This window comes from Vidua macroura, chromosome 9 (assembly GCF_024509145.1).
Source record: "Vidua macroura isolate BioBank_ID:100142 chromosome 9, ASM2450914v1, whole genome shotgun sequence".
Taxonomy (NCBI): Eukaryota; Metazoa; Chordata; class Aves; order Passeriformes; family Viduidae; genus Vidua; species Vidua macroura.
The window spans coordinates 2,666,155-2,688,521 of NC_071579.1; the positions used below are offsets into that span (position 1 = coordinate 2,666,155).

Below are 22,367 nucleotides of genomic sequence, written 5' to 3' on the forward strand. Positions count from 1 at the left end.
CCGCCAGGGCCCGCCCCGCCCGGGGCGTGCCGGCTGCGGGGCAGCCGGTCCCGCTCCCCGTCACCCAATTAAGAGACGTTGTTAACATAAATTAACATGCCCATGCCGTTTATTACTCAGAAACAAAGGTCGCGTTATCTTCCGAGAGAAGTTTCTTGGTTGGATGAACGAACAACTGCTGGTGGAATACTCCAAATGGATGATGATATCAATACTCCATAACCGGGTTTCAGACAGGTGACGCCTGGTGCAGAATCCCGTGTTGTTACCTCCCCAAGGCAGTCTTGGTGCACTGGTCAGGCTTCCCGTGAGGGCTGTGCTTCAGGAGAACTTCCCTGCCTGAGGTGGGGGGCCAAGGAAGCCTCCTGCCTGCTTGGTGGCAGCCCGGGAAGGAGCAAGGCCGAGCATTTTCTGGATGTTCTGCAAGAACAACAGCACAGAGCACGGTACATCAGAGTGTGGCAAGGGAAACAAAGAGGAAGAAATCCCGACTCTGCTCACAGAATAGTTGGAAAAAACTTATTGACATCATTCAGTCCAATCCCCCCAGCCAAGGCAGGGTGACCTGGAGCAGGTGACAGAGGAACACATCCAGGTGGGGTTTGGAATGTCTCCAGAGAGGGAGACCCCACACCCTCCCTGGGCAGCCTTTCGCAGTGCTCTGCCACCCTCAATGTAAAGAAATTCTTCCTCATATTGAGAAGGAACTTCTTGTTGTTTAGTTCATGGCCACTGCTCCTCATCCTGTTGCTGGGCACCACTGAAGAGTTTTGGCACCATCCTCTTGAAACACACCTTTGAGATATTCATATGATAAGATTCCCTCTCAGCCTTCTCTTTGGACTAAACAGGCCCAGCTCGTGTAGTCTGTCCTTTTTAGAGATGTTCCAGACACCAAATCATCTTTGTGGCCTCTGCCAAACTCTCTCCAGCAGCACAAATAAAACCTCCCCACTTGTTTCAACAGATTCAGGTTCTCACCCACATAGTCTTAACCCATCTGGCTACTGAATATTGAACCTCTTTCCCTATATGTTCAAACAGCTCAGCATGGAGCCAGACAAGAATGGCTGGGCCATTCTTCCCCAGCTCAAAAGCCCCTGAACACCAAATCCATATTTTGGACGAGGATTCTTTCCCACTTGCAGCTACACACCCCACAGTCAGCTGTCTTTACACACACTATTTACATAAAATACCACTGCAATTTAACTGCAGTGCAGGTTCCCAGTGCCTGCTCACGGGCAGACCCTGCAGCCCTCGGTTTTCCCAAATTCCAGAAAGCACTGCTGCTGGTGGCCATGGGAGCTGGAGTCTCCTAATGCAGCTGGAATTTGGGACAGCAGCATGGCAACCAGAGCATGTGCCAAGTGCAAGTCAGGAGCTTAGTCCCAGAATTAACATGAATGCCAGTGCTGCACACAGAACAATGGGGTGCTGGAGACACGCAGGATAACAGGACATATGGAGCAAACCCCAAAACCTGACTATTGGGATGACCTCATCTGCATCCGAGCGGGGTGTTTCAGTGGAAAACAACAAACAGGGGAAGAGCTAATTAGCAGAGCTAGGCATAAGCCAAAAAAAAAAAATCACAGCAAAATATTTAAATTTGAATGTTTTTCTAGAGTTTTGTGAAATTTCTTTTAAATTTCACAACAGTGCTATTACAAAGAGCTCTCAGTTCTTTCAGTTTCATCCTTCACTGTAAGGAACTCCAGCTCAAGATGCTGCTTCTGCAGTGCTGGCAAAACAGGGACATCTGAGATGCAGGGGAAAGAAGAAAACAACTGTGTATTCCTCATGTCACCACCTGAGTGCTGGCTATCAAGACAACAAAAGGAGGAAGGATTCTCTTCAAACCTGAGTGTCCTCTCCAAAATAACTGTCAGGATAGGTCAGACAGCAAGGCCACAGAGCTCTTGAACTCTTTTTATCATGGAAGGAGAATGAACTGGAAAAAAGGGGGGGAAAAGAAAAAGGAGGGGGAAGAAAAAGGGGGGGGGAAGAAAAAAGGGGGGGAAGAAAAAGGGGGGGGGGAAGAAAAAGGGGGGTAATTTTGCAATTCCACAGGAGCTAAAATAAAATTGAGATTCATTTCAGCTAGATTATGAAAAGGAAGGCTTCAACCCACACACAGGGAACACATGAAGAGGAATTACATCACATTTAATCCGTGGCATACATAAACCAGCCACTGCTTAATGTTCAGCACCTGAATATGTATGAGAGCATTAACTCCTTGCTGTGGTTCCTCCTAGTTCCGCCTCTTGGATCAAGGCACGGACAGAAGGGAGCAGTCAAGGGACAGAGCAAGCACACCAGAGGGTGCTGCAGAGCCAGCAGCCCGCAGGACCGGTGTCCTGTCAGCTTCCTAGCGGCTCACCCGCGGAGCAGAAATCTAGAAGGGATCCATGGAACCAAGGAAGCGTGCGCTGCCTCCTTCCCGTTCCTTCTAGCAGGGAGAAAGAGGTGCTAAAGTTTATTCCAACTGCTTCAAGAGGAAGGGAGATGACACTCTGTCTGTCTGAATTCCAGACCACAGACACTGTCCAGCATTACCCTTCCATGCAGACTCCCCCTGCTCTGGAAGGCAGAAAGCATCACACACTAGCTCCGAAGCACGTTTTGCTGGACAGCAATCCTGAAATCTACACCTGGACACACCAAAGATGGGGCAAGGTCCAGCAGAAACCTTGTCCCATCTGCTGTGGGCCACGTTGGACAAGGAAATCTGTAGAGTCTACTTCCAACACAAGCATGACCATCACCCTCAGGAGCAGGGAGGGAAGAGTAATATTTACAGATCCAAATCCCTCATCTGAGCTCTTCTGATCTTTTCTCAAATGACTGCAGGAAGCACAGGAGCTGCTCCTGCTGTGGTCTTCAAACCCAGAAGGGACCTCAGACAAGGCAGCAAGTGGCTCCCTGCCCTAAGACCAGGCTCTGTGGGAAAGTACAGTGCTAGCAGCAGAGATAACTGCTGGCTCCCCTTCCCACTGGGAATACATTTCGGTGAGAAGCAGCCTAATGTACAGTTCAGATGCGTGTGAAAAGGAAGTGAGGAGCAGCAAACACCCCAGGAACAGCAGCATATCCCTCTTCCCAAACAGCACAGGTGAAGGATGGGAGCTCAGAACCACGAGCAGCGACAGAGGATGTAACCCTGACACTGCACCTCCCACCCAGCCCAGCAGCAGACTTTCCCAGCTGAAAACCCAACAGCTCAAGGACCCTTGGAAGGCCTCTCCCAGCAACCCTCCTCTCTCCAAACAGGAAGGCAGGAGGAACTAGGGGACAGGATTTACGTGCCAGGGAGAGCTGGGAACAGCGCAAAGGAAGTTACTCACTGCGAGGTGACTATTTTGGGAGATGCTGGCCAGGTCACAGGCAGCAAAGCTTCCCAGTCAGTGTTTGAAGAGTTTATCACCCCCACATGAAGAGAGTCCCTGATGCTGCTCCTGCCTGTCCCACTAATGTCACTTTAATCACCGCCCAGGCAGCCTCCCACCCCCGCAGACTCCCCTGCGTTTCCCACCAGGTTGCTGTTTTTCCCACATACCCGAGTTCCTGCTCTACCTCTGAGCTCCACAGGAACATCTCTCTTCCCTGTCTTCACAGGCAGCTCCAGGATTTAAGGAAAGACTGAGGGACTATAGTCTCCTTGGTTTGGTCACAACCTTTTCCCTGATTTTTGGTACAACTCCACTCCTCCTCTTGTGTCAGCAGCATCAAGCCAGACACCAACTCTCACAGCACTTGTCCTCCTCTGGGCCAGCACCCATTGGAAGCCAACCTGGCAAGATTTCACCTTCTGCACACAGTGCAATACAAAGGCTCACAAAGCCTTCACCTCCAAGGTCACCGAAAGCATGAAGTGCAAATCTCTGGCACCGTTTTAAGCCCTTAATTACTTTCTTGCCCTCTCCCCCAGCCTGTCACAGCTCTGAAGTCCTCTTCCCAATGCTGTTATCACCTAGGTTCTTTCAAATAGCAATAAAGCCAAGAGCAGGATGCCAGCAGCAATCACAGCCTCAGTTCTGACCTCCTGTGCAAACTAAGGTGTCCCTACTCTTCCCTCGAGCAGCAAGGAGGAAGAAGCTGAGCTGCCTGACAGCTGGAGAAGTGCAGGAATTGTTAACCATGATCACGTAGATAAGGCAGCACTATGAAGATTGCAGTCTCACACCCTTCTCCAAAGCAACAAACTCACTCTCCTCCTCCAGAGGGACATCATAAAGAACTCTCAAGCACAAGGGCAATTTTTTCCCAGAAGTTTTATGGAAAGCTCAACCCACTGCAAAGAGCTTGGCATTTCTGCCCCTCAGTTCACAGTGCCCACCAATTTCACCATATAAAACATCAGGAAATACCCAGCATTAGAGTAAACCACAGGAATTATATTTTTGGACAAAACAAATGAGGGATTTTTCAGCAAGGGTTCCCCAGTCAACCCAACGGGTACAGAAGAATCTTGCTGGTGGTGCTATTTAGTTTCCTGTCATAATATGCAACACTGAAAAGAAAGGACTTCCCATGTAACAGGTAACACAGAGCAGCACCAGCCAGGATTGCCTGAAGGAACAGCATCAGACCACAGCATCCCAGAATTCTGGAAGGTGATCTTAAGAGCTCAGTATGTCTCAGTGCTTTCAAAGCAGCAAACCCTTCTCTAGCCAATGGGAAGTGAAAGTTTGTCTTGCAGCAAAGAGAGTGAGGAAGTCCCTGCCTGGCCTTTGGTGAAGCTGGGCCTGCTTGGAGTGAGTGGTGCCCAGATGAACCCCCAGATGTTCCTTTCAGCATAAATGATTCTACAATTCATTATCTGCTTTTGCACAGGACCGGATGGGATCCATTTCAGCACAAACACCCAGTGGTGTTTGGGGAAAGGGCTATGGGGAATTCCATCCACCAGCATGCATTTTGTGACTAAAGGAACTCTTATGGAGCTATTTCATCAAGCTCAGCCCAGCTCCTGGCATTACACACCACCTCCCTTTGCTGATCTGCTTAAGTCTAAGTCCCTTAGTCTAAGTTTCCTTGGCACTCCCGAGGAAAAGCAACAAGGGGGTTAAGGAGAAAAGCAGCAAGAATTCAGGAAGTGAATCAAAGAAAAGGGAAATATGAATTCAGAAGAGGAGGTAATTTGCAGCTAATTCATCCAGAGTATATTAACCTATCCCCAGCACCCTGTGGGGAAAGTGGAAAACAAAACAGACTTCTTGTTGCTCTGAGAAGGCTCTCTTGTCCTCACCAGCCATTCTGCCACTTGAGCTGCCAGTGAACCTTCCTGAACAGGTCCCTTATTCTCATCCTCTTCCAAAAGGTGGGACTATGGAGCTCTGTGGAGAGCTCTGTGGAGCCTACTCTTGGCTTACCATACCAGACCCCCTCTCTGTGCCACGTCCCTAATGCTGGGAGAGACTTGACACCAAAGGTACAATTCAGAAGACTCTGAAAAAAATCAGACAGCCACCAAAAATAGGAAGGACAAACCCAAAAGAGCAGCTTTAACTTTTTTGTCACTTTTCTAGCAACTTTATGGGCTGATGAAACTTTTAAAAAGCTGCAAGCCACCTAGAAAGTATCCCCTAAAGAAGCTGCTGTTTGTAAAGATGCACATATTGCTGTAAAAGTCATAATTACTAAGGAGCAGGATTTAGATCAGCTTCTGATGGAGGCAATCTCTCGGTATGGCAATCCACAAAGTTTTCAGACAAGTCAGAAATCCATTTCTGCCAACTCTGTCCCAGAGCCCTGTTGCAAGTCTCCAGCCAAGTCTTCCAGGCCCATCCAGGACAGCAACTGTTTTAATGATCCCAACCTAGAATTGCTTTGAATATGAGGCACAGGAATGAAGCCAAACACAGAAACCACAAACAGATCCAAGATTACACGTGCACTACTCCTCTTCTGGACGGGGATATGCTTTCCCTGCTCCAGGGAAAGTGTACTCACCTGTCTGATTGACATGGTGCACAGAATGTAGAGGAAGATGAAGGAGCAGTCAGTGTAATCCTCACCCAGGAGGTTGCGGTGGGAGAGACCTTGGATGTATGAGAGGGGGATAAATGGAAGCTTTGCCACCACTCGGCCATCAAATCTGGAAAAGAGAGCACTGGATCACCACTGGAGACAGCAGAAGAGCTTTTGGATATGAAAAGAACAAGTAAGCATCTTCAACAGGCCACCAGAGCAGGTAAGATCTCAGGGAAGGCTGAAAGGCCTTGCTGCCTTCTCCAGCCCCTCTCCACACATGACACAAGGAGGATAAAGACATCTCTCTCTCCAAGCCCTCCACAGGGTAGGATTCCCTCAGGAACAGTTTTACCATAATCAAAGTGTTTCCTAGTGATTTAAGTGATCAACTGGACAAGCTGCTGGTTCATGAAATCTTGGTGTTTTGCAGTTTTCTGGTGCATTTTATTTCCAAGTCAGATTTAGCAGATCACTCCCAAGAACACAGTCAGCACTTCAATAAAAGATGAATGACTGTCACCCTGCTGTACTGCAGTTACTGCAACAAGACAGACCCTTTGCTCCAAGCAGAACAGCATTTTTTAAACCAGAGCATAAATCAAAGACACCTTTTCCTCCCCTGGAGCAGCTGGGCTCCTCAGGATGCACAAGAGAGCCATCAAGGAACACTTCACAGCCCCAGTTTGCCTGCATTAGCTGTGGAGATGAAGGCAGTGCAGAGGCAGGATGATACCGCATATTCCGAGCGGCATGTCCTGCTCCTGGAATCCCTCCAGGCCCACATTCCAGGGCATCAGGCAGAGTGTGAATTTTGGCCAGTTAGCAAAGACTTCTCCCAAGGCAGACCAGTCGACCCAATCTTTTGATGTAGATGTGTATGATGCCTCATCAGCATGTGCATATTTGGATGTTATTTTCTCTGCATGTGCTGATTTTCGAACAGGTGTTTCTTGTTTCAAGAGATCCTAAACGAGCTTTCTTTCCTGTGGAGATGCATTCACACAGCCACGGCTCAAACACACGCCAACTTTGTTTACATCTCACAGGCAGCTTGGCAAAAGAGCTCGGAACGGATGTTTATCTCCCTGGAACATCCCCCAGTGGCTTAAAATTCTGCGTTATTCCTGCTGTGAGAATGACAAGTACTTCAGCAGTAGCACCCTGAGGTACCTGCTTTTAATTCCAGCAGGTTTTCACAGTCATTGAGAAGTACCAGAATGCACAACTCTTAGAGTAAGGCAGGGGAGTGACTGCATGAAAAAGTTCCTGGCAAGAAAAAATTGAGACACACAGAAGGTAATTTCTGCCCCAGGTGAAATCCCTGCTGGCTTGGAGGCCACTGCTGCTGCAGATCTCACTGCCATAATGAACCTTTTAAGCCACAACAGTCACTCAGCTGTTTGTCTTGAGCACAGCATTCTGCTCTTTGGGTTTAAACCAGCCTTGCCGACACTTCCACATCCTTCCAGCACGGTCCAACTTGCTGCCCCAGTACTGATACCACTCCAGGAATGACAGCAGGAAATCATCCCAGTGATTTCCAGTTTGGCTAAGGGGGCACTTGGCAATGGTGAGGGGCTCAGACAGAGTAGCAGCATCTGCGAAGTACCTGTCCAAAGGGTGCTGCTTCCACACAGTTCCTGCTCATTTTTTGTCCAGCAGCCATGACTCATTCAAGAACAGGAAAAGCAGCAAACATGGCCACAGCCATTGCAGGTGTCAGCCACCTTTTTCCTCCTTTTCCTCCCACAACCACAAGTGCCTCCATGGATACTCCTGCTGCTCAGACTGCCTCTAAAGAAAGAGGCAGTTAAACAAAAGATATGCCCAAAGGCTGACATCAATTCTCTGCTCAGTAGCATGGTCTCTGTGGGCAGGAATCCTCAAAAGATGATTTGGTAGAAGTTTATTGGTTTCTTTTACCTTTTTTTAATATCTATGGAAGGAGGCACCATGTAGAATTTAACCAAAATCAACCCCTTCCTAAATGTAACAAACTTACAGTTCTGTAGTACTTGTTAGTCACAGAATACTCAGAGCAACTGCCTCTTCCCCCTCGTGTAAGTGGGCACAGTGGGGTAAAGCACTTTTAGTTTGTTTTTCAGTCTGCTTTAGGGGCAGCTGCTGGTGTTTGTATTGTACCCAAAGAGCAAGGCAAGCACTTGGAGATCTCAAGTGCAACCCTACAAATGCCCCCTCAGACTCCTCACTGCTCATGATGCACCTCCAGCCCTACTCAGGGTTGCAGTGAAATGAGACATCACTGACTCAAGACTGCACCCAAATTTTAAAATCCTCCAGTGCAGGGCTGCTTTGCTCTGCTTAGAATGCTGAAGTCTGACTAATCTGAATAAATAAAGGATCCACACAGTGGCACTTCTGTTATTATGTTACCCCATGTTTGCAGTTTATCCACCCACAGATCTCCAGTAAAATAACAACAGAGTGTATCCTGGGGACTGCCAGCACAGAAGCCAAAGGCTTTTGTGCCCAAGAATGTAAATCCCTGTTTGAAGGGCAAGGATATTGCCCACATACCAAGCAGCCTCCTAAAATATTCATGTCCTCTTCAGATTTAACAGCCAACAGTTCATATTTCAAGTGAATCAAGTTTGAAAAGCCAAGCACAGCCTTTCAGATTTGCATATCTGAAACAAAGCAGTCTGTAACTGTGCAAAGCAGTTTGGGGTTTCTTGTCTGTTTTTTTTAAACTACACACATCTCAGGTCACTTTTAAAACAAGTGAGGCTTGGAACCCATGCCTGGACCTGTTTATACCTGGACTCTGATTACCTCAAGTAGGGCAACAACAAACTCTGCAATTACAGCTCATTTCTAAGGGCAAGGGAGCTGACCCAGTTTTGTTTGCAAGAGCATTCTTTGGTCACAGCATTACAGCAAAGCCAAAGCAGCTGAAAACTGAAGATGTTTGCCTGACAAGCACCAAACTTGCCCTAATCAGGATGTTCCCACGCAGAAAAGATATTAAGGCTGTGTCTAGACTGAATGCAATTTGTTCAGTTTGGCTGTGCTCAGTATTCAATGTCCCCTCTTGAACAGAAAGTGTATGAGATGACCAAACCACCACATCTTCAGATGAAATATGGATCCATTTATTTAGCTGTGGTTCTTGGCTGGACAATGTCACTCTTAACACTTCAAGTGATGAAAGGAAGGTGGAAAATATGTTCACCATAAAAATTTCAGAAAAAAACTGCAGGAAGCTGATACTTACATGGAGTTGAACATTCCCATCAAGGCAGTGAAGCAGAAGCCAATGGCAAACATGGATTTCATTCGAACCTGCAAGCGGAAAGGTCAGAGAGATTTAAAACAACAGGCCCACACCCTTAAAAACAGGCTTTGTACAGATCACTGAAATCAACAGGGTAAAAGGAGACAGAGGGGTTGTTGAAGTGACTGCAGAAGTCCCCAAGAGACTGGGTACAAAGGCAGTCACTGATGGGAAGTGCTGCTTCAGGGAGACAAAACCAGAAAGTGCTCAAGAATGTCCCTGTCACCCTGCACAGGCTGGTTTTATTTTTTCCTTAAGCCTTTAAAACCCACCAGGGGGATTCCCAGGGGACTCCCAGCAAGGGATCATTACAATGACTAAAGTTATAGGAAGCCACAAAAATTAATTCTACATTGAAAAAACATCATGGAGACTGATAAAGATGAAAATAGCTAAGGTTTGGCATGAGATGAGGCAGTAACTCTGTGGCTCAAACTAAAATCTCTTGTGATTAGAGAAAATCCAGAAGGACCTTTCCAGAGGAAAACAGCTTTGTCTGCCAATTGAACAAGGTCTTTTTGTTGGAAAACTGACTGAAATCTCCAGCAGTTGGGAACTGGCTTTAAATTTTCATACCATTGACAAGTCCCTGTTGTTATTCTTCAGTTTCTCTTCTTGTCTCTCTGGAAAGACAAAAACAACAATTGTAATCAGTTATGTCAACCTAGAAACCAGAATGTTTTCATTTCCAGAAAAACTTAACCTCTTTGGCTCTCCAAACAAATAACATTTCCAAAATCAACTCCAGCTCTTTTTGCCAGACAGTAGAAAGTGAAAAACTGTACCTAGCCAACTGCTTCTCCACCACAGCAACATGCAGCAAGTCAGGCACAAAAAGAGGAGGCGGCTGGAATCACACATTCAGCACTTTTGAAAGAAATGCGCCCAATGTCGGATTTGCTAACTCAACCAACTCACACAGGAGCATGAGCACTGCTGCCAGGAAACAAAAACAGTGCCCCTCTACCACAGTTCCCAAAGGGAGCAGTGATCAATTTGCTGCACACCATCATAAATACATTGAGTAAGTAAAGGATTTCCTTCTGGAGGTCTCCAAAGGGAAAACCATGCACAGAGCTGGGAGCTGCACCTCAGCAATGCCAAAATCCTGCTGGTCTTAGTAATGAATTTTGCACTCTTCTCACACCTAGGAGAGTCTCCAAAGAGGAAAGGTTTCCTACCTGAAATTCAGTAATGAGTGTACTATTGTGCTTTACAGGAAATATTATGGAAATTTAGCCTGTCCTCAAATCACCACAGACTTCAAAGATACTCAGATTTTCAAGAAGGCATTTTCCATGTCCCTCACTGGAGGGCTGCTCTGGCCTTCAGCATTATCCACTATCTGTCACCTTTCCTGTCGCATGTCCCCATCATACCTTGTGCTCCTCTCAGACCAAGGATCCAGAGGGGCAGCCAGGCTGGGAAGCAACAGCCAGCTGAAGTAAGGATGTGGATAATGAAGGAATATCCAAAGAACAGCATGAGTGAAGAGGGGAGGATGCAGAAGGTCTGCCAAGGGCTATCCAGCAGGGGAATTTTGAGGGATCCCCACTGAGGTTTCAGTACTATAGGCCCACAGCTCACAAACTCCAAAATTCTCTCCCAAGCCCCTGCTAAACACAGGAACTCACAGTCAGTGTTGTGAAAAGTAACAGCAACACCCCTACCCAACTCCTTAGAACCCTCTTTGCTATTTTCACTTGCTCCTAACTACAAACCATCCCCTCTGGCAGGAACCTTTCAGACACCTGTTTCCTATGCAAGGTGGAAAGTTGTGTCCTGGGACATTTCAGCAACCACAAGCCAGCTCTTCAGGAATCACATTTGGCACAAATACTTGTTTTTTCCCCTCTGCTGCAGAACTAACCATCTATTTAGGTGGGCTAAAGGTTACATGGAGGAAAGAACACAGCTCTGATTGCCCAATATACCTGACCTGTCTTTCACCTATTTCTACAGATTCAAAATGAACACATTCTGGGTGATCTACCAACTTATATAAATGCTCTATTCCTCCCCAAATCAAACATTAACAGCCTGTTAAGCACTTTGCTGGGTAGTTTACAGTTGGGTAAAGGCACAGAGAAAGAGGACTGGGTTAACAAGCAGCTCCCTGGATTCCACAATCATCTTACTCTGCTCATTAGAACGCAAACTATGAGGATACAGGGATAGAGATTTGCCAGGACTGGAAGTTTTCATTTTGCTTTAGTTTTGCTGTCCATCCAGCACTTGTGTGGACTCCTGGGAATGTCACTGTCTTTTCTTCCAGAAGCATATGGTCACAGAAAGCAGTAGCAAGGTTTAAGCTATCAAATCATCTCTTTAAACTGAAATGACAGAAGGCTACACCAATGCTAAAGTGTCCTGTTCCAGCAGTGCCCAAGGTGATTTAGACACAATGTGACAATTGGTTCATTTTACAGTTAAAAATAAAGGTTTTTAAGTAGGAAACACCAAATTAAACCTTCCCAAGCTACTTTTCCCCTACCTCCTTGTGCACAGGCATGATTCATCCCTTATGAAACCAAGCAGTATATCCACACTCCTCCTGTCATATTCTGTGTGCAGAACAGATGGCAACTGAGGCAGGTCTGTACCACAGCTGTTACTTATCCATAAAGCCTCAGCTCAATATTTACTTTTTGTTAACTAAAATGGTAGAACTTGGAAGAACTCCAGCACAAGTAGATTTGCTCTGACAACAATGCCCCATCTTGCAGAATGATTTGACATCCAGTAAGTTACTGAGATCAGAGTTTTCAACTTAACAGCCGTGAGTAATTTTCTGGAAGTCCAGTGTGACATTTGGGGTTTGATTTTTCAGGAACACCAAGAATTCATCTTTGCCTGAATACAAATGAAATACTCAGTTATGCAGCACTTGTAAAAAAAAAAAAATAAATCAGTGTCAGAATCAGGCTTGGCCAGCAAGCATCACAGCAAACAAAATCAGTGGTCGTTTCCTAAGTTCTGATCTTTGTCCCTTTGTGCTTTGTTTTCCATCTGCAAAACAAGATTATTTCAGTGTATAAAAATTGGTGGAGCATCTGAAGGCCTCAGATTCTACTGTTTATTGGTTTAATCCAAGCACAAGTCAAATATTGTCTGCTAGGAACACAGCTCGGATGGTGCCCTGCAAAAAAGTCATTGTCACACTTTCTTTATTTAATGTAATCTGCATTTGTTGCATATGGTCACTTTCAAAGTTGCCTTATCCACCAAGGAATGTTCATCCCACACAGGGGTTAGTCAAGATTAAGAATTGAAATGCACAAGAGGAAGCATTTTGGCTCCTGTCCCTTCAGGAATCTAACGACAACAGGTTTTCTACCTAGGAAGAGCTGTTTGAAGATGTGTTTATAATTCCCAAGCTTTGTACAGATCAAATGACTAATCCAGCTACCTGGTGTTACTGAGGAATGAGGAAACCAACTCCCAGGAGCTCTCAAAAGTGTTCCTGCCACGATCTCTGTAATAACTTAACTGAGCTTTGCTGCACATTGCGAGTCCTGCAGATAGCAGATCCTCCTAAAACCTTTAAACATCTCTTTACCTTGGTCTTGCTTAGTTCAGTACTAAAAAGTTACCCTAACCCTGAAAGAATTCAGCTTACTGACAATGAAAAAAGATTGGAAAAATAAATCACTGCCTAAAATTGAGCAAAACTGATTTATCAAGATTGAAATTAATCTAAGCATGGTTACAGTTAACATGAACATCTTCAGGTCTAAAGTTTACAAATGAAGGGGGGGAAAAAAAATCACAATTTGAGTCCTAGAGCTACAGCAAGGTGCAGCACTGCAGCAAAGAGCTTTGACAGCTGAAGTTAGTAACAACCATAGGTATCAAGGCTAAAACGGGAGAAAAAGTCAGGGAGCTCAGCAAGAGGTGCTGCTCCTCTCAGTGATCCACCCATTGGATCCAAACTATCAGGAGGCTGGGTATCCCCTGCCGTGGAAAAATAAGGCAGATGAATAAATAGCCTTGAAAGGAAGGAAAGGATAATCACTTCCAGCAGTTTCTCAACTTTCCACCATTCTTGAGGCGCCAGTCTTACCTATCTTCTTTTTCTGCTGTCGGCCTGCTGATTCAGTTATGGTCTCCTTCTTCTTTTCCACTGCAAAATGAAAAGATACTCCATCATTTCTGCAGTGATACCACCACACCTTTTCCACACACCAAACAAAACATTTTATTTCTCTGCAGAACAGAGGCACAAAAAGTAGCTAAGTAGGACTAGAAACATGTTCAGAATCAATAAGTTATCAACTATCTACACCAATCACTTCAAAACTATAATTAAAAAAAAACATTCAAAATCCTGGATAAGATACAAACATATTTAAAGGGTTAATTTTGAACTCTGTCAAGAGCCCATGGCACTGTGGACTGAGCAGTCTGGGGACAATTTTGGCTCAAGCTACCCTTGCTGATTTGTCACTGGTATCAGACAGTAATTTTGATTCAGCAAGTGGAATGAAAAGAGCTTTGTGGCAAGCTCTGCTCCCGATTATCTGCAGTGGGAAGCAGAATACAGGAAAGTCTGTGTTCTCCTACATCCCTTCTTCACAGGCAGGCATTCTCAGGAGAAATGCTGTCCAAGCAGGCAGCCACAGCCTCTCCATTCTTCAATTCATTAGCACTGAAGCATTTCCAATATTTTAAAGCAAAAGCCTAAGGTCAAAGGTACTAAAACCCCACATCAGACATGCACTGAGCACCAACCACCACCGCAGCAAAGCAGGCCAGCAGAGCCAGCACAGGCAAATGGGAACACAGCAAATGTGCTGCTCATCTGCAAAGGAGGTTCTGGGACAGCAAAAAGGGCTTTTCCAGGAAGCAAGAGACATTTTCATTCAAGACCTATAACAAGAGTACTCCAGGAAGCAAGGATGATGAAGCATGACCGTGGTCTAACAACCTTTTTTACTTTAAACTCTCTGTATTTCTGCAAACTGCACATACCATATCCACTCTACCAACAAAGAGGCTGGGCTCACTGTCAGCTCACAGATACCTGACTGCTGGGGCTGTCCTCCCTCATGGAGTACCAGCTCAGCACAGCCCTGATTTCACAGCCCAGAGGAAATGAAGCCAGCCAACCTTCCAAGCCACACCAGGATTTGTAGAGCTGCCTTACGAAATGCCTGTGAGTCACTCACAACTGCTCAGAAAATCACATCAGCCCAAACAAGTCACCTCAGCATCATCCCTCCATGGCAACAGAGTGAGAAACAATTGCTTTTCCCAAGGAACAAAAGGATCTCTGGTGGGCAGGGAGGAAAACAGGGAGCTTGTGTCCCTAGGGAATACTGGAGAGAGGTGTCAGATAGACACAGTGCACCCAGGGCTCACAGAATGCCATCTCCATAGCCTTCCCTATGCCAAATCCAGCTGGAAAAACCCATCAGCCCATCCCTGCCCTGGTGCACATAACCCCACAGCCCCAGCTCTAAACTCTAGACAGTGCTGTTAAGACTTATGCCAAGCCCCAGGAACTCTCAGCCCCAATTCCTTCAGGAACATCCACGTGAACAAATCAGAAATTCCAGGGACAGCCTTCAGCCTTGTACATTTAGCCCTACATTCACCCAGAACAATCCCTGCAGCAGCCTCAGCCAACGCTGAGCCTCTCCCGAGGAAGGAGAGGACAGGAAGAGATGAAATTAAGGAGTAACAATGTCTGCTCAAGCACACTAGCCTGCCCCTTTGTTTTTGCAAATCCTAAGGATCTGCTAGGGCTCTCACGGGAGAGCTTAAAGGTCTCAAATGTGTTTTTTCCTGTTTCAGATGTGTTAGATAACAGTTGAAAGGTGTGGCTCAAGTGGTCCACTTGGCAAGTTGTAAGCTCTCAGGTCAACCAGCTGTCCTCAGCACAAGAGGGGAAGGGAAAAAAGTAAAGCTGAATTTTTACTGACTCCTTATTCAGCTTTACCTTTTTTTTTTCATTGTTGTTGGGGGTGGGGAATCAAACAAGGAAATCAGAAACTGATTGAGACACAGGAACCCTTCATCACTCCCTTCACAGATGATAGCCTAGACACCAGGAGAGCTATAAAAGCAAACAGCATTAAACTCTTTCAGCAGTCATTATGCCCTAGAGATTAAGCCCTGCTAACTGCTTTTGCAATTGAACAGCACAAGAGGACACTGAGTTTGCGGCTGGGTTTCAACTCCTTCTCAAAGCTGCTCTTCTGGGGCTAATTCCATCCCACACACAGGACCAGCGGGATTCAAGTGAGGCAGGCAGGGATGCAATCCCCATCTGCTCCTGCTGTGGTGACAAAAGCCCCAAAAGAACGTGGGAGCCGTGACACAAACACGACTACACTTCAACTGCTCGGTTTAAACTGCCCAGGGGAAGGCTCTCGTGCATTAGAGAGCACTGACACCACAATGAGATATTTGTAAGGTAAAACCAGCTCTGCTTTCTGCTTTGGCCCCAGCTGTCGAGTGCTGTCTCTCACTGCTGTAACTTGGGTAGGGTGTACACAACTGAGGTCAAAAGGTCAGAATTCCTCATGTGCAACTTAGCTTCTGATACAGACAGGTCCATTTAAACACTCCAGGTTCCCTCCTGTTCACCATTTCTCTCCATATTTGATGCACATCTGACTGCTCACCCTCAGCTCCCTTTTCCCTTCTCCCCTCATACTTTTTTACCCCCTCCCAGACCTCCTCTCTGTGGAATGAACTTATTTCCTAATATTTCCTAACCTATTTGCTTCCAGTTCACATTAGGATCATCTGGTTTTACATCAGCTGATCGCTCAGACCTTTCTGTGATGGCTTTGTCTTTACTCACCCCCCACCATCAATCATCACTTTCAATCTTTACATAAAATGCTTTCTCCTCGTGGTACTCATCATTCAACCCTAACTCTTTCTTTCTACAGACCTCACATTCTCCTCTTCGTCCCTGCAAGGCAGAAATTGCATCTTTGAACGCATTTCAGACATTTCTTTCAGACACTGGCTGCTGATGTGCAGAGAAAAAAATATGCCAGTACCAACCTACTACTCCCTCCTGTCCTCCACAGACAGGAGGGGCAATTTACACAAGGCAAAAGGTCTGTGGCTGAGAATTAAGGACAGAAATAAGCCCCTGGTGAGTACTTACATTTCTTGCTCTGCTTTTCCACTTCAGCCTTTAACCTCTTGTATTTGTCTGTCCGATAGACCAGCACCCAAGTTATACCTGAAACAAACACTCATTGTTTCCTCTTGTCACTCTTTATTTCCTCTTGTCAGCCAGCAAGGAGGGAAAGAAAAACCTCCTGCGGGAATGCTGCTACCAGGGAGCAAATCCACGTGCAGGAATTAAACTTTATGTCTACGAAACCCACTTATAACCCAGGCAAGGGAGCACAAAGCACCAGCAAACTGCACCATCCCTCCCCCTCAAATCTCCATGCCAAGGTCCATGTAAAATGGAACTGGAAAATAAAGCATGAAACCAGCTATAGGTGTAAGACTGAAACAAGTTTTTAGTTTTTTACTCGTATTGATAAACCTGCTTTGCAGGTGTGGGATGAAGATGTGGGGACAGGGGGGATAAACGGGATTTAGGGATACAGCACAACACCAGAAACGGGACCTGTGGCTCGTGACTACCCCAAAAGGCACCCAAAAGTCCAGCACTTCTTTAAAAAGCTGCCCCTATTTCAACCACTGAAATATAAAAACCCTTTTCCAGCAGCTTAAACCACCACCACTGCAAGGCCATGCGATTCCTTCACATCCTTCCCACAACAGCTATGGGGGAAACCACTCCCTCCAACAGCCTCCCTCCCTCCTGCAGCGAATAACCCCAATTCCCAGCGCTCTGCACCACCGCTCAGCGCTCTCCGGGGGCGATTCACCGCTGTCCCCTCCGCGAGGAGCCTCAGCTGGCCCCGATCCCCGTTCCCCAGCCTCCCGCCGCAACGCCGCCCCTTCCCCCGCTCCCGGGAGCTGCCGGCCGCGCCCGGCCGCACCCCGCCCGGCTCACCCTCGGCCAGCAGCGCGGTGCACACGGAGATGAACACGATGAGGAGCGTGTCGGCGAACATGGTGCTCATGGTGCCGCCGCCGCCCCCGACCCGGTAACACCGCCGCGCACCCGGAAGTGCACCCGCCACCCGGAAGCTGCCTTCCCCGTTGCCTAGCAACGCCCGGAAGCGACCGCCTGCACTTCCGGCCGGCGCCGCCGGCCGCGCGAGAAGGCGCGGGAAGGGCGAGGGGCGGGGAACGCGCGGCGGGCGCTGCTCTGATTGGGCGGGGCGGCTGTCAATCTGTGAGTCGCGCGGCGGCCCCGCCCCCCAGCGGCCTGAGGGAGGCTCGGTGTCATGGCGGGGTCTGGGCTCGCCTCTTGCTGCGGCCCCAGGCCCGCACACCGGGCCGTGATTCAGGGCTCGCGAAGGGCTCCACAGAGTCAGTGAGGTTGGAAAAGACCTCCGCGATCATCCCGAGTCCAAGCTACCGTGGCACCAAGTGCCGTGCCCGATCTTTCCTTAAACACCTTCAGGGATGGGGACTCCATGGGTACCTCCCCCGGTAGCCTGTTCCGATGTCTAATCACCCTTTCTGTGAAAAAATTGATCCTAATGTCCGAGCTAAGCCTCCCCTGGTGTAGTTTGACGCTGGGTTCTTGTCTTCCCTCCCTGCACCTTGCAGGATGTGGTGCCAGGGAAGGTGCACCAAGGCATTCGCTCATAAAAAGTTGGTTTGGAGAAACCTTCCTGGTTTCTACAACTCTGCCCTGGGTTAATTTGCCAGCGGTGAATGGAAGTGTTCAAGACCAACTTGGACAGGTTTTGGAGCAATTGGTTTAGTGGAAGGTGTTCCTGTCCATGGCAGGGAGATGGAATGAGATGATCTTTAATGTCCCTTTCAGCCCAAACCAGGATTCTGTGCTCTGTGAATACCCTGTTAGTGCATCCCACCAGGAGGCACTTTCTGGGATCAAATATTTAGGAATATTGCTGTGTGCCCTTTACCAGGGGCTGTTGCTGTCCCTTGGATTCTGTGATTCACAGGGAATCCCATCTCCCATTGCTTGTTGTGTAAAATATTCATGGATGGGATGGCACTATGAAGTGCATTAATGAGGACAGTGCAATAATGGCAAGGATTCGGCAGACAAATTGACTTTTACTGAGGCTCCAGCAATTACACCTGGAGCAGCAGAACTAGACCAAATCCGTGGGTTGTAATGGGGTGAGGAGACCTAGAAAGCAGAAATACAGAAAAGGAAACAGGGCAGGCAGGGAAGGGCAGGTTTGTGCCCGTCCTTACGTAACAGAGGAGTTTGCTGCTGGTGACAGTGGTGCACTGTGGGATTACACGGGCAGAGCTGAGTGAAAAACAGGGAAAGGGAAAAACTTACCGCCCTTAAATTAAACACGCCATTCAGAAAGAGGGTGAGGAGCTGTAGCTCGGAGAAGACAGCGAGTGAGGCGTGAGGTCAGACAGCAAACAACCTCTCCGAGCCTGGGGACAGGCACATAAGCAAAGCAGAGAGCCACGTGTGTGCAGGTGGCTGAGTCAGACGTCACCGGGAGGTGGGAAAAGTCCCAGCACCATGTCCAGGGAACTTCCTGCAGCATCAGGGCAAAACTGAGAACTGGATGTCAGCAAAACGGGACTCAGAGCCATCAGGGAGACAGGGATGAAACTGATGGTGGATATTTCTCTTTGGGGAGAGCAGCAGGAAGATGTTGACAGCTGGTGATGCAGAAAGATTTGTGATATACAGAAAAAATTCTCACCTGTGAGGGTGGGGTGGCCCTGGCACAGGGTGCCCAGAGAAGCTGTGGCTGCCCCATCCCTTGGAAGTGCCAAGGCCAGGTTGGACAGGGCTTGGAGCAGCCTGGGCTAGTGGAAAGTGTCCCTGCCCATGGCAGGGGGCTTGGAACGAGATGAGCTGTAAGGCCCCTTCCAACCCAGTGCATTCTGTGCTTCTGTATTATTTTGTGCCGCCTCATGCGGTTCCCTGTGCTGTATGCCATCCTCCACCCTCTCTCCCTCTCTTTAGAGCTCCCTGACTTTCCTGGCTGTGAGATGTATCAGCATCTATCAAAGCAGTATTTAGAGATAGTTTCTCATATGCTGCTGTGGGAAATTATTCACTTATTGATACTGAATGGGGTTCTTTTGGCAGATGCAGGCCAGGAGGAGATGGTCAGTGAACCATGAACCTCTTTCCTCTGCAGGGTCCCTGCTTTGAACTGGAGGTAGAGGTGACAACAGGCTCTTTGTAATTTCATCCTGTCACTTTGAATCACACGGGGATCCTTATCAGCAGATCCTTTTTACAGACAACACACGGCATATTACCCTCAATGGCATTTCCTTTTCAAAACAGCATTCTTGTGCTTTGATCAACGTGTAAAGGACAGATGAGAGTTGGGTGCAGTCTGATTTGATCTGCCAGCCTGGGATATGAGAAAAAGGAAAGCATTTGCATAATACATCGCTCTGGTTTCATGAGTCAGGGGCTGGTGTAGTGCACAAACATTCTAGATATAGAAGTGGTAATATTTATGGAGGCAACCTTGAAACCAGATTAGAGAGACACATAATCCCAGTAGGTTTCACATACTGAAGTCTCCAAGCTTAAACTGAACAAACGGTTCAGTTGCTTTGGCACAGGGTGTTAGTGACCAGCTGCCAGTAAAAGGCTGTGTAAAATTCTCAGTTTTGAGGAAAGGTGCCATCTAAAACTAACTGGGACTTGCATTTGGTTCACTTCTAGTTCACAGCCCTGGCCTGGTTTTGCAAGAGCTGTTAACCTGACCTTTGCAAGTTGTCCTTGAATTCTGTGTAAATAAGCCTTGGGTATCCTTAGCTCAACCCCCTCCAGGGCCCACCAAGAGGCATTTACTTCTCCTTCCCCTGCAGGTGTGTCAGCTCCTGCCAACGTGTCCGGCGACAAGGGGACCTGGAGGTGAGATGCCATGATGGGCATCCTCCAGAGAAGCTCAAGACGGCCAGCACAACCTGAAACAGGTGCAGCACAGCAGAGGGTTTGGAGTGTCCCCAGGCAGGGCAGCAGGGATGGCAGGCAGGAGGAGAACCCAAGAACCTGGAGTTCTCACTGTCCTGAGGGGGTTTTGCCATCCTATACAGCTGTGTCAGCATTGGAGTAAGAAAGAAGAGCTGTGAATAGATCCTGGGTCCCAGTGGGGTGTGCAGGAGCTGTGCCCATGGTCAGTGCTTGGAAACTGGCACGGGGCCATGAGAATCCACGGGAACTCATCCCTGCAGGAAGTTCTCATCCATATATAGCACTTCCTTCTCTGGCAGGGGCTGCATGCAGTGCCATTCTCCCATGGTACTGCTGGAGAGGAATTGGGAGCAGTGGGCAGAGGGATCAGGGCTGCCGAGGAGATCCTCTCTCACATCCTGTGTGACGAGGGCTGGGACATGGGACCTGTCTGGCAAACACCTCCACACCTGCTTTCATGTGTTGAAACAGGAAGTTAGAAACCTAAGTGAGAGTTCTGATCCTCTCTGAACAGGGCTGGGAGGATCCTTGGGGCATTCCTTGGGCTGGCTCCTGCCCCAAAACAGGATCAGCACCATTAAACACTTTCCATACAGGAGATTTAAAAGTGGAGAGTCCTTAATCTCCTTAAACAACCTTTTCTAGGATTTAACTATTTTCAACCCTAGAAAATGTCCCTGAATTGTCCTTGTTACAGTATTGAGCTGGCAACATTTTGTTTTAGTCCTTAACAGTAAAAGAAATGTATTCCCTTTCTGGTTGTGGCAGCCTTTTATGTATTTGGAAATGGTTATCGTGTCCACACAGCCTTACAGCCCAGCAGAGACTTTCCCCAGACTAAACACGGATGGGTCCTGCAGTCCTACAAAGCCAACCCTGGGGTGTTCCTGAGCCCCCACTGGAGTCTCTCCACCAGACCTCACTTTTCTCAAAGCACAACACCTGTGGATGTTTATATGCCCCAATGAGATGTTTGCCTTTTTCACAGCGGCATCACCAATTAATTCTTTGATCCACTCTACACCAGATCTTTATCTGTAAAAGGCCTGCCTGGCCAGCAGGTTCTTATCTTGCATTGTCATGGATCATGATCACATTTCTCTGTGTGGACTTGCACCCTTCATATTGCCAGTCCTTTTTCCATTTTGTTGAGGTCATTTTGACTTTGAATCTTGTCCTCCAGACTGCTCACGGCTCTTCCCAGACAGGTCCCATTTGCCAAAGACATAAGCATAACTTTTATTCCAGGATTTGAGTCGTTAATAGTAATTTATGAGTCCTTGCAGCACAAGGGCCCAGGTGGGGTGGGAGAATCAAAGAGTCATTATGGTCGGGAAAGACCTCCAATATCACCAAGTCCAACCATTGACCCAGCACTGTTCACCATGAAACAGTGTCCCCAAGTGCCACATCTGCATGATTCTTGAACATTTCCAGGAACGGTGATCCCACCCTTTCTCTGGGTAGTCTGTTCCAACACCTGACTACCCTTCGGGTGAAGAAATTTTTCCTAATATCCAATCTATCCAATCCAATATCCACCCCAACCTTGAAATAAGTTGAGGGTATTTACTCTTGTCCTATTTCTTGTTACATGGGGGGAAAAGGCCGACCCTCACCTGGCCACAACGTCCTTTCAGGTGTAGAGTAATAAAGCTCCCGCGGAGCCTCCTTTTCTACAGGCTGAGCCCCCCCAGCCTTGTGCTCCAGCTCTGTTCCCTCCTCCCAGTCAATACCTTTCTTGGCGGGGGGGACAAAACTGAATCCAGGGAACGGTCAGTGCCCTGGTCTTGCTGGCCACAGTACTGCTGATCCAAGCCAGGATGCCCTTGGCCTTCTTGGCCAGCGTGGGAGACAAATAATAGAGGTTTTGCCGGGGCCACCGTGGTGTGGTCCCAGCGATGTCTGGGATGAAGCGGAGTGGCCGGAGAGACGAAGGGAGCCGGTGCGGGAACAGCGCGGGGTGCGGGGACAGCGCGGGGTCCGGCGCGGCCGCAGCGCCTTTGTCCGCGGGCGGGAGGGCGGCGGCGCGGTGCGGGCCCATGTGGCCGCAGTGCCGCCCGCCGGCGGGCTGGGCCGGAGCATGTGCAGCTGCGGCAG

General features: G+C 47.9%; 1 protein-coding gene across 1 annotated transcript; it reads right to left on the reverse strand.

Moving 5' to 3' along the window:
* Positions 1-91: 91 nt before the first annotated feature.
* Positions 92-17,429, reverse strand: TMCO1 (transmembrane and coiled-coil domains 1). The gene is made up of 7 exons (XM_053985306.1): positions 17,271-17,429; positions 16,401-16,478; positions 13,338-13,397; positions 9,851-9,897; positions 9,215-9,282; positions 5,959-6,103; positions 92-420 (listed from the first exon to the last, which is right to left on the reverse strand). Exons 1-7 carry the CDS (start codon positions 17,338-17,340, stop codon positions 322-324), a joined length of 567 nt encoding a protein of 188 aa, XP_053841281.1. The 5' UTR covers positions 17,341-17,429; the 3' UTR covers positions 92-321.
* Positions 17,430-22,367: the final 4,938 nt, after the last annotated feature.